General features: G+C 39.8%; 2 protein-coding genes across 2 annotated transcripts; both read left to right on the top strand.

Moving 5' to 3' along the window:
* Window positions 1–1,387: 1,387 nt before the first annotated feature.
* On the top strand, window positions 1,388–7,703 carry ctss1 (cathepsin S, ortholog 1). The gene is made up of 8 exons (XM_023412077.2): window positions 1,388–1,476; window positions 2,506–2,626; window positions 2,711–2,833; window positions 4,987–5,139; window positions 5,237–5,461; window positions 6,234–6,399; window positions 6,969–7,074; window positions 7,219–7,703. The coding sequence occupies exons 2-8, from the start codon at window positions 2,507–2,509 to the stop codon at window positions 7,316–7,318; spliced, it is 993 nt and encodes a 330-aa protein (XP_023267845.1). The 5' UTR covers window positions 1,388–1,476; window position 2,506; the 3' UTR covers window positions 7,319–7,703.
* A 517-nt stretch (window positions 7,704–8,220) lies between these two features.
* LOC111659220 (cathepsin S-like) lies at window positions 8,221–10,286 on the top strand. The gene is made up of 7 exons (XM_023412078.2): window positions 8,221–8,379; window positions 8,686–8,808; window positions 8,895–9,044; window positions 9,178–9,402; window positions 9,520–9,685; window positions 9,812–9,914; window positions 10,017–10,286. Exons 1-7 carry the CDS (start codon window positions 8,260–8,262, stop codon window positions 10,114–10,116), a joined length of 987 nt encoding a protein of 328 aa, XP_023267846.1. The 5' UTR covers window positions 8,221–8,259; the 3' UTR covers window positions 10,117–10,286.
* The last annotated feature ends 100 nt before the right edge of the window (window positions 10,287–10,386 follow it).

Here is a 10,386-nt window from a genome sequence, read left to right as displayed (position 1 = left end):
CCTCCTGTCCTTTTATTATCATATTGTTGCGTCATTGTTGATCCCTGCAGTGATGACTCCCGTGATGTTTCTGGTCCTCTGCCTTTATTAGATGGATTAAAGAAAAGAGATGACTGGAAATCGGGGAATATTCTTTTATATTTATCATATTATTTATTTGCTTTGTTGGTAAATTGTGAAACGCTACAGCCCGCAGCTGGTTACCTCAGCTCAGCTTAGCTCGACTGAGATAAAGACTGGAGACAGAGGGAAACAGCTAGTCTGGCTTTGTCCAAAAGTAACAAAATGAGCCTACTGGCACCTGTAAAGCTCACTCAATAATATATTATCATATTACCAGCTTTTCTTTAATCAATGTAAAAACAACATGATGCGGTTGTATGGTTGGTTATGTTGCCTGACAACAAAACACTGCTCCAGGCCAAGATATAGTCCAGTACATGTAGCAGGCAGATTTAGTTCCCTTTGGACAGAAAGAGTTGTGTTTTGATTAACTACAGATTAAGAGAAACCGTAACTGTAACACTCCAACAGGACTTTGCGATCACAGTATGACACACACGTTTACAACTCTTCATCATCACGTGCACTTTGTCAGTCCGCCCACTACCAAACTGTACCCTTATTAACAGCATGAGCCTGCATGTAATGGGACAGCAGCAACTTGAGCACAAAAATCAAATGTCTGTTAAATAAACAGACTATTTTATGATGCGTTTTCTTTTTATGTTGTTGTATTTTTGAACCTATGCATCTTAAAGAAGTACACTGAAGGACAAATAAGCTTTCGTGACTGAACACTTAACACCACAGCCCCTCACGCAAACAGGAAACACACAATATAGCAGCACACCTTAGCCAATAGAAAAACCATGTGTTCCTAACCAGCACTAACAAACAACATGGTCCACTCCGTAACAGCTGATAATAACAGTTTTAGTCTTTTACTCTGAGGGTTCAAACTAACTGCTTCTCTCATCACAAACTGACACTGACAGAAATTAGCAGTAGCATTAGCAGCAATGTCAAACACAATTCAATATGTTGATGAAGTGATTACTGTAATAAGAAAATGGTGATAGATTATTCCAACTATTTTAAAATTCTACAATTTACCTACAGTTTTATGTTCACAAATCATCCTTTGATTTGTTAAATGATTTCTAAATGTTCTCATCCACAGTTTTTTGTTTTTGTTTTCCACTTTTGTTGTTCCCCACAGACGGTTTATTTTACAGACATTTGTAACATGTAACTTTTGTGACTTCCACCTCTCATACTGGAAGACTGTTTTTGGCAACCGCAGCTGGTCGTAAATTAGATTCACATGATGAGTCAGAGAGCAGATGCACTGGAAAAAAAACACACTGTGTGTTAAAGGAAACTATACTTCCTCTTTAATGTGTGAAGGCTGGTTCAAAACGGGTGCACTTTCTTCCCTGGGCAGAATAACTTTGCTGATTGGCGTGCGACGAGGTAAACTTTTCATTTGTTGTAATTAACAGTGTGAAAACTGCTCGGGCTGATTTTGTGTGCAGTGTGCAGAGTGTGTGGAGGTCAAATGCTTGTCAGAGTTTACGACTGTACAGTGTGTGGATGAATAAAAGCGCAAAAGCAATTTTCAGAGAAAGGAGTTCAGAGATTACAGTGAAACAGGTCTGAACTTCTCCTTTTTGAGGTGAAGAAAATTTGAAAAGTCAGCAGCGTAAAATAGCCAAAGCAAACATGTCTGACTCTTATTTAACTTTTACGTGAAGGTTTTACAGGCTCCAACTTCCTCCCTTTAGTTCTAAACATGCACCTATGAATATTGCATGCAGTGCTGCGTGTTGTGGTTTCAGATTTGTTAAGCTGAACTGTGCACTGTGCACATATAACAGTGCAGTCTTTATTGAAGATTTGTGTTTATATGTGACTATATTCTACTGCAGAAAGAAGCTAATCAGCTGTTGATGCAGGGACTGATGCTAACATCCTGAGGAGTTTACATTCAACATGTACCGTATGATGAATCTCAAAAGGTTTATCGAGTTGAGTCTTTCATCATTCTCTCGATGGTTAAGGAAGATTCTGATGCGCTTGCTTTGCTTTTGCTGAATTTTGAAAGAGGAAATTCACAGAATACAAACCTGAACTGTTAGCTGAATTAAAAATACAAAATTACAAAATGTTGAAACTGTATTTTTCTCGTCTGGTTCAAATCATAACGTTTTTCTAAAATTGTGGCTGTAACCTTGCTTGTGTAATGCACATCATAAGTTCCCAGAAGAGGCCAAAGTGACGTCTTCACGCTTTTCCAACCAACAGTCCAAAACCCAAAGACACTGAGGTTACTGTCACACAAAGACAAAGAAAAGCAGCAAAATCTTATCATTTAATCATTTACTGACAGTGAATTTTCTGTCAGTTGTCTAAGTGATTAGTCGAATAGTTTCAGCTCTATAGAAAGACACGAGGGTCATATCTGCTCCCTTAAAGTGACTGTTTTGTTTTTTTCCTTTGCAGGATGCACATTTTGTGTGTGGTGTTGCTTCTGGCCTTCCTGGTCCTCGGCCATTCTTCATCACCTTTAAATAAGATGTGGGAAGAGTGGAAAATCAAACATCACAGGGTTTATGATAATCAGGTAGGACTTTTCTCTCTGTTGTCACACACACGCATACTCACCCACGCCGGTGGAAAGATCACTCAGTCAGTGTTTCTGTTTCAGACGGAGATCATCTTCAGGAGAGCAGTGTGGCAGAAGAACTTGGTCTTGGTGCTGAGACACAACCAGGAGGCATCAGCAGGAAAACATAACTTCACTCTGGGATTGAACCACCTGGCTGACATGGTAGGATTCTGCTCCAGCATGACAGCTTGTGGTTTTTTAGTTTCTGTTGCTGAGAAAACAGGCCTTCCTAACTTTTCAGTTTTGCATCATGACAGACAGGTCTGGATTTTCTCAAAACATCATTGTAGGTTGAGATATGCAGATAAATAATTCAGTGTCATCTGGACTCACATAAATAGTTCTAGTTCACGTTTTCTTTGTGACAGACTTTGACCTGCTCTGAGATCAGTTTTTCTCAGTTTGTCACTGGATTTCAACAGTTCACAACCACAGTTACACAAGAGCACAAGAAATGTTGAGATACATAAGAAAAAGTCAGATAATCTTTTATTTGTACTTTTCTGAGCTTCAAGTTAAAACTCCTTGCAGAGTAAAATCTAACAAACTCGAACTTTTATCTTTTATTTATTTTATTTTTACTCTAATCACTTTTTATACACTTCTCTCACTTCCATAGCAAGCGTGCAGATAACTGTCTTTATTTTTGCTCGATGAATCTTGTGCTTATTACTTGCCAATAGTAAACTAAATTATAGCTTGTACAGAGTTTGTTGGCTGACAGAAATCTGCAGTAGAACTGAGGAAACCATTATTGAAGATATTCAAGATTTGTCAGATTTGTCATCTGACAGATTACAGAACCAGAGTGGGGTTTGCTTAGGACAGAAATGTATGAGAGAGACCTCTGGTGGTTACACAGCACACGACAAACATTTTGGCACAAACAGCGGTCTCCACATATCCCCGCACTGCCTCTGCCTCCCAGGCCCTGTGCAGACAAACACTGGACATCATAACCTGAAGAGCATTGACACTCATTGACCTTTGCTGGTGCAAGATGGTCGACTGACCAACACTGTTAATCTGCATTTAAACCTGCACCACGTAGGCTTAATCTAAACCCTAACCTATAGAGCTGCTTTAATCTTCCTTTATACAATCTGATTAATTTAATCCTGTATAGGCTGGGCCAATCTGGTTATATGACCTACAGCACATGTGGGAAGGCTAACTAAGTTACATAAATTTATTTTTAAAAAAAAACAGTTTAGAAATACAGTGGAACTGCGTTTTGTTTTGGCATCGACTTCAAAGTGATTCATCTTAATAATTATGTAAAAGAAAACTACTGTTATTAAAACAAACATAAATGGTTGCTTTGTGAAGGACTAGAAATGGATAGTATGCACAAAAAATGCAATGCAAAAAAGCAGTTATACATATGCGTGACAGAAAAAAATATTTTTTGGTAGTGATGAAGGGATAATGTTTCAGTGTGGTCTCTTTGATCAGGCCATTGTTTGACCTACGTGCGGGAATGAAGGTTTGTATGAGTAAAAAGGAAGATACGGCAGGGAGGGAGGGTGTTTACAAAGCTGCACTGGAAGGCGCTGGAAAGAGGAGGATTTAGATCTTATTTTATTTTGAGCCTGAAGACGGCAGCAGGACTGAGGAGTGGAGCCTTGTATGGGCGTGACGTGTTAACTCTGCAGGAAACTGGCAACAATGTTTGGGACACACTCGAGCTTTTGGCCTCTAGTCAGAGATCCCCAGAGAAGGACAGTGTGTTATAGTTGTCTTGGAGATGAATAGACAGCTGAAGTGTAGATCATTTGTAAGAGGCTAAGAGGAGAGGTGCTGGACTTTATGCAGCATCATGATAAATACAATTAAGCTGACGTTGGATTTGTAGTCAACTTTATGCTCTTTCTGCTGAAGGCAGAAGTTGAAATTATGATAAGAATCGGAGGAAGTTGTGGTTAATTTTATGAGTGCATGTTGGTGTCACTTATGCTGAAGGAAAACATGTCCAACATAAAAACTTGACTATAATAGTTTCTACACAGATTCATAACCTGACGAGGTTCTAGGAGGGAGGTGCAGAGCTCATTTATGACCATGAGTTGAGTTTCAGTACAAGTAATCCATAGAGAACTTTTTAGGAGAGGCTGTTAAATTCTAGATGGACTTTTAGCACGCTGAAATGTATTGCACTGTGTCCTTAAACTGCTGTAAAGAAACAACAGTTCAATGAGAAATGGGTCCAAATTTAAGTGCTGCAGTGAAAAGATCATCACTAATCTTAGACATTGTAATGTTTCTATCATGTGCATATTTCTTCCACATATTTACCAGCCCTCTTTTCTATTAAGACAGCTGAGGAGATCAATGAGAAGATGAACGGCTTGAAGCTGGAGGAGCCTGCTAATTTCACAAATGGCACTTTTAAAGAAGTGAGCGGATTATCGATGCCTCAGGATGTGGACTGGAGGAAGAACGGCCTGGTCAGTCCCGTCCAAAACCAAGTGAGATCCGCTTTTTAAAGGGGGGAAATGAATACAATCTAACGGGGAAAAAAACAGTGGCAATAAACTAAGTAATGTTTCCCTTTGTTTTTTTGAGGGGTTATGTGGGTCCTGCTGGGCCTTCAGCTCTTTGGGAGCTCTTGAGGGGCAGATGAAGAAACGAGCAGGTGTTCTTGTTCCCCTGAGTCCACAGAACCTGGTGGACTGCAGCACCAGCGATGGAAACCACGGCTGCAAAGGAGGATACATCTCGAAAGCCTTCAAATACGTCATCCGCAACGAAGGCGTCGACTCAGAGAGATTTTACCCTTATGAACACCAGGTTGTCCTCAGAAAGCATGAAGGCCGCATTTTCTGTCTTCCTTCCTTGTTTGTTTGTATGTTTCTTTCTTTCTTTCTTTCTTTATTGATTTCGTATTTCCACCACCCACCCAGCCAAGGATTCATGTCATATAACCTAAGGAATCAATCATGTCAACTTACAGGGACGGGGGGGGGCTAAATAAAGCCAAAACCTTGTCAGTACAGAGAGCGAGAGTTTGCATTAGCACAATCACTAACACTGTGTCAGCCTCTGGCAGTTACAGTAAACAAGTAAAAGATGCTACCTGAGCTAAGCGGTCTGACATATCTGCTAGTCGACGATTTTGCTGCACAACACACTCCTCATCTGAGTCTCAGTCTGACTGAGGCTCAAACATGTGGCTGAGTCTCTCTGATGTTTTCTTCTAACGCTGACCATCTTGACAACGCACTGCTCTTTGACCGGTCACCAGTCAACCTTCTCAGTACAGAGAGCGAGAGTTTGTATTAGCACAGCCACTAACACTGTGTCAGCCTCTGGCAGTTACAGGTCTGACAAACAACATGAACAAATAACTATGCTAACTGTTCTGATACGTCTCCTCGCTCCTCAACAAACTCCTGAGTCTCGGTCTGACTGAGCCTCAAATATGTGGCTGAGTCTCTCCAATGTTTCCTCCATTAACCATCTTGATGCGCACTGCTCATTCACCTGTCAGTCTAGCGTTATAAAATATAATATAATATTAAATAATGATAACATATTTTGTAAATCTCATTTCTATTTGTAGAATGGGAAATGTCGCTACTCTGTCAAAGGAAAGGCTGGTTACTGCTCTAATTTCCACATCCTTCCACGAGGAGATGAGAGGGCCCTGCAGGCTGCGGTGGCCTCAGTAGGTCCTGTCGCTGTGGCCGTGAACGCCATGCTGCCATCTTTCCATAACTACAGAGGAGGTGAGGATGAAGGCTTCTGGATGTGGAGATGTGCATAGGTGCATGGACACTGCACTCACACTGCAGCAATAATGCAGTTTTCTCTGCTGAAATACTGTTGCCCCAGTATTTATACTGTTCCCAAAATAGACTTTTGACTAAATTTGTCACAACTGTCCATGAGCTTTATATTTATAAAACTTGTGTGCTGTAAATACAGATTTTACAAAGCATATTTGTATTTCGAGTTATGGATGAGTTGACAAGGACAATGACTCTTTCTTTTTCTAAATGTTTGCAAAATTAATTATTGATTATTCCTTTAATCAAATGGGATCAGATATGAAATATGATTTTTTTTTTGCAAGGTGTAAGGAATGAACAACAAAATTGGGGCAGAAGTGGCTTTAAAGCATGAAATGAACTGCTAGATTACTTTAGCAGACAGAAACTCTGTAACCCCTGAAGCTACAGGAAGTGTCAGGTGTCAGCAGTAACGCCAATATCAGGGTAACAGAGGGTTCATGACATTTTATCACTTTATATTTCATTTTTCTCAGCCACTGTTACTAAACGTACAGATCTTTTAGGTTTATATAATGCCCCCGGCTGCAACCCAAGGTTTATAAATCACGCCGTCTTGGTCGTGGGCTACGGCACAGACAGAGGACAAGACTACTGGCTTGTGAAAAACAGGTGAGCTTGTCTTTTTTTTTGACTGGATGATTATGAAAAATTGCTACCCCATTACCCCACATGTGAAAAGAAATAAAAGAAAGTAGTGACTTCAGAGTGTGAGTGTAGTGTGTGATATTAAATTGACTGTTTTTGTGGTTTCAGTTGGGGAACCGAGTGGGGAGAGGAAGGCTTCATCCGACTTGCGAGGAATAAGAGAAATCTCTGTGGCATTGCCAGCTTTGCCATCTACCCAACACTGTGACTTGTCACCTGAATCATCTCTCAGTAGAATTTATCTTATTTAATTTAGTATCAGAGACCAGATGTTTGGGCTTTTTATTTTTAACAATGAAACTGTAGGTGTTGTTCTGAGTGTCAAAAATACTAAAAGAAAAGTTGTATTAAAAGTTAATTTCTTAAAATTATTGAATTTGCTCCGGAGCCTTTCTCAGTGATGTTTTGAATTCTTGAATGGACACGTATAAACCAGAAAAAAGAGTGTTTGCTTTGTACCTGTTTTGTAATTTATAGATCTTATAGATTTTACACTGTTTTATATATTTGATGTGTTTATTTAAATATTAATATTTTTACAGTGTTAAAATGTACTTAATGGATTTAAATAAACCTGTTGATGATATAAAATATCTCTTATCTGCTGTATACTAGCTCCATCTGTTTAGTCCCAAAAAAAAATCACTCATCAGCATCACCGTGTCTTATTTATCTCATTTTCCTTGTTATTGTTCCTCGGGTGTCACTGTTTTCTCCATCTATTTTCTCTGTGTATGGTAACTTGGATGAGTGTTGCAAAAACAGGTTTTACAAGTGTGTTTATTGTTGATAAACTTAGAATCACATTGAATTAACTGAGAACACTTAAAAGAAAATTACACTTTTTTTAACCTGAATTATTGGAAATAACTTATCTGCCAAATTTTTGCCAAAACAAAATAAAATACATCCCCTCTCTAATTGTTGTTCATGTTTAAATACCTCCAGCATAACCTTTACTAATCTACTGATTCTGGACCAGTTTTATTTCCACTGCGTCTAAATGTTAATTGTCATCACCTGGAGGTGTCCGAGTCTCCTGCAGCTGCGCAATCAAGGCTTGAACCATGAGGCCTGCAGTCTGTTATAAAACATTTGTTTTCACTGACTCTGGTTGAATGACTAGTTCTTCCTTTTCCAGACACAGCTATGTTACAGAGCCTGCTTTTCACCATTTTGTGTGGCTTTGCAGCGGCCGTTACCAGTTCACAGCTCGATCGACACTGGGAGCTATGGAAGAAAATGCATAAAAAAGTGTATTCACATCAGGTAAATGTCTTGAATCTCTGTCAACCAAGTCACTTTAATAATATTGTTTTGTCTAGAGGGTGTCTATTTGTTAGGTCTATGTTTATAGTTTTGGATTAAATTATTAGGTTCAGGTGTAATATCCTGTTCAATTATATCTACACTAGTGACTAAACACAATGTCTTTTGTCTGGAGGAAAACTTTTTTTATTTGCATAACTAGAAACCCTAACATTATCCATTTTCTTTGTCACGCACAGTGTAAATACTGTTTTTTGTGGTGGATATATTAACTGTTTGACATTTCTTTAATGATCTGTATTCCAGATTGAGGAGTTGGGTCGCAGGCGGATATGGGAAGAAAACCTGGAAATTATTAATGTCCATAACCTGGAGGCATCGCTGGGTTTACATACATACGAACTAGCAATGAACCACCTGGGAGACCTGGTGACAACTGGTTACTTACTTTTATTTTTGTTTCATCAAACTACTGTGTGCCTCCATATAACCATGTTGTTGTTTTTTTTTTGTAGACCACTCAGGAGATTACAGGCATGCTGACGGGCACCGTCGTGCCCTCTGACCTGGAGAGGAGTCCTTCCAAGTCCATCAGGGTCAATACTTCTCTACCAGCATCACTGGATTGGAGGGATAAAGGCCTGGTCACTGAAGTCAAAATGCAGGTGAGGTCCCAGTGAGTTATATCCTAAAGTGTCTGTACAAGTTAACACAGAACATCTGGACTGGTCTTGTGTAGTGACGGGTTAGAAGGTTTGGCCTACAATTCATTCATGACAAACTTCTGGTAATTTCTAGGGTTCTTGTGGCTCTTGCTGGGCCTTCAGTGCAGTTGGAGCTCTTGAGGGGCAACTCAAGAAATCTACTGGTGTCCTGATGTCCCTCAGTCCTCAAAATCTGGTGGACTGCTCCACAAAATACGGCAACCACGGGTGCAACGGCGGCTTCATGACAAATGCTTTCGAGTATATTATTAAAAACAAAGGCATTGATTCTAATGCAGCCTACCCTTATACTGGCAAAGTGAGTCAAATGGTCAACCAGTGCATGTTTAAAATTTCCGATACTGCAGTTAAAGCTTTTTAGATGAGCCTTTGTCAAAACATGCAGTAATTCCCCTGCACATGACTTTCTTTGCAGCCTGGTCACTGCAAGTATAACCCACAGTATCGGGCTGCTAACTGCTCCAGCTTTGGCTTGTTACCAGAGGGAAATGAATTTGAATTAAAAGTGGCCTTGGCTACCATCGGCCCCATCTCTGTTGCAGTCGATGCTTCCAGGCCAAACTTTGTCTTCTACCGTCATGGTGAGTGGTTATTTCTTAAAATAAGTTTTTAATCTTGGTTAGGTGTGAGGAAGTGAGTTTTTGTCCCGTGATCTAAGTCTGGTTTCAACTTGAGCTGAGTTTTGCTTTCTGTCTGTGGCCCAACAGGTGTGTACATCGACCACAGATGCAGTCGTGACGTGAACCACGGAGTGCTGGCCGTGGGATACGGCAATGAGAGAGGACATGACTACTGGCTGGTCAAAAACAGGTTGGTCTGAAAAGTGTTGTTCAGTGTGAATTTTATATTCACTTTCCTTGACCTGGTTATTGAGGGGGGAGTTTTTAATTATTGAATGTGCTTTGATTGTAGTTGGGGTGTAAACTACGGAGATGAAGGCTACATCAAGATGGCTCGAAACAGACGCAACCAGTGTGGAATCGCACTCTATGCTTGTTACCCCATCATGTGATCAGCTGATGGCCTAAAGTTTTTGTTGTTCTGTAGATCCTTTTTATATAAACTTGTGGATTTCTTTAAGTAACTTTAAGAGTTGGAAATGTATCAAGATCTCACAAATGTACTGAAATAAACAATTTCTGTATAAAAGTGTGCCAGCATCTGCAGTGCCTCCCTACTGCACTTTTGTGACTTCTTCTGTACATATACAAAGTGACATTCAAGTCATTTTCATACTTTATTAGTATGATGCAGTGTGTGAGACACAGTTCAGCCCAAAAAG

This window comes from Seriola lalandi, unplaced genomic scaffold (assembly GCF_002814215.2).
Source record: "Seriola lalandi dorsalis isolate HSWRI2012SDOR001 ecotype SW California unplaced genomic scaffold, Sedor1 jcf7180002054476, whole genome shotgun sequence".
Taxonomy (NCBI): domain Eukaryota; kingdom Metazoa; phylum Chordata; class Actinopteri; order Carangiformes; family Carangidae; genus Seriola; species Seriola lalandi.
Note: the sequence above shows the minus strand (reverse complement) of the source record. Positions and strands in the feature narration are given on the sequence as shown.

Bases quoted from the DNA above. Each gene is read 5' to 3' on its own strand.
- ctss1 (XM_023412077.2), top strand. From the start codon at position 2,507: ATGCACATTTTGTGTGTGGTGTTGCTTCTGGCCTTCCTGGTCCTCGGC. The intron at 2,627-2,710 runs GTAGGACTTTTC...TTTCTGTTTCAG, and splicing joins ACAGGGTTTATGATAATCAG to ACGGAGATCATCTTCAGGAG. The intron at 2,834-4,986 runs GTAGGATTCTGC...TTTTCTATTAAG, and splicing joins TGAACCACCTGGCTGACATG to ACAGCTGAGGAGATCAATGA.
- LOC111659220 (XM_023412078.2), top strand. From the start codon at position 8,260: ATGTTACAGAGCCTGCTTTTCACCATTTTGTGTGGCTTTGCAGCGGCC. The intron at 9,045-9,177 runs GTGAGGTCCCAG...GGTAATTTCTAG, and splicing joins TCACTGAAGTCAAAATGCAG to GGTTCTTGTGGCTCTTGCTG. The intron at 9,403-9,519 runs GTGAGTCAAATG...CTTTCTTTGCAG, and splicing joins CCTACCCTTATACTGGCAAA to CCTGGTCACTGCAAGTATAA.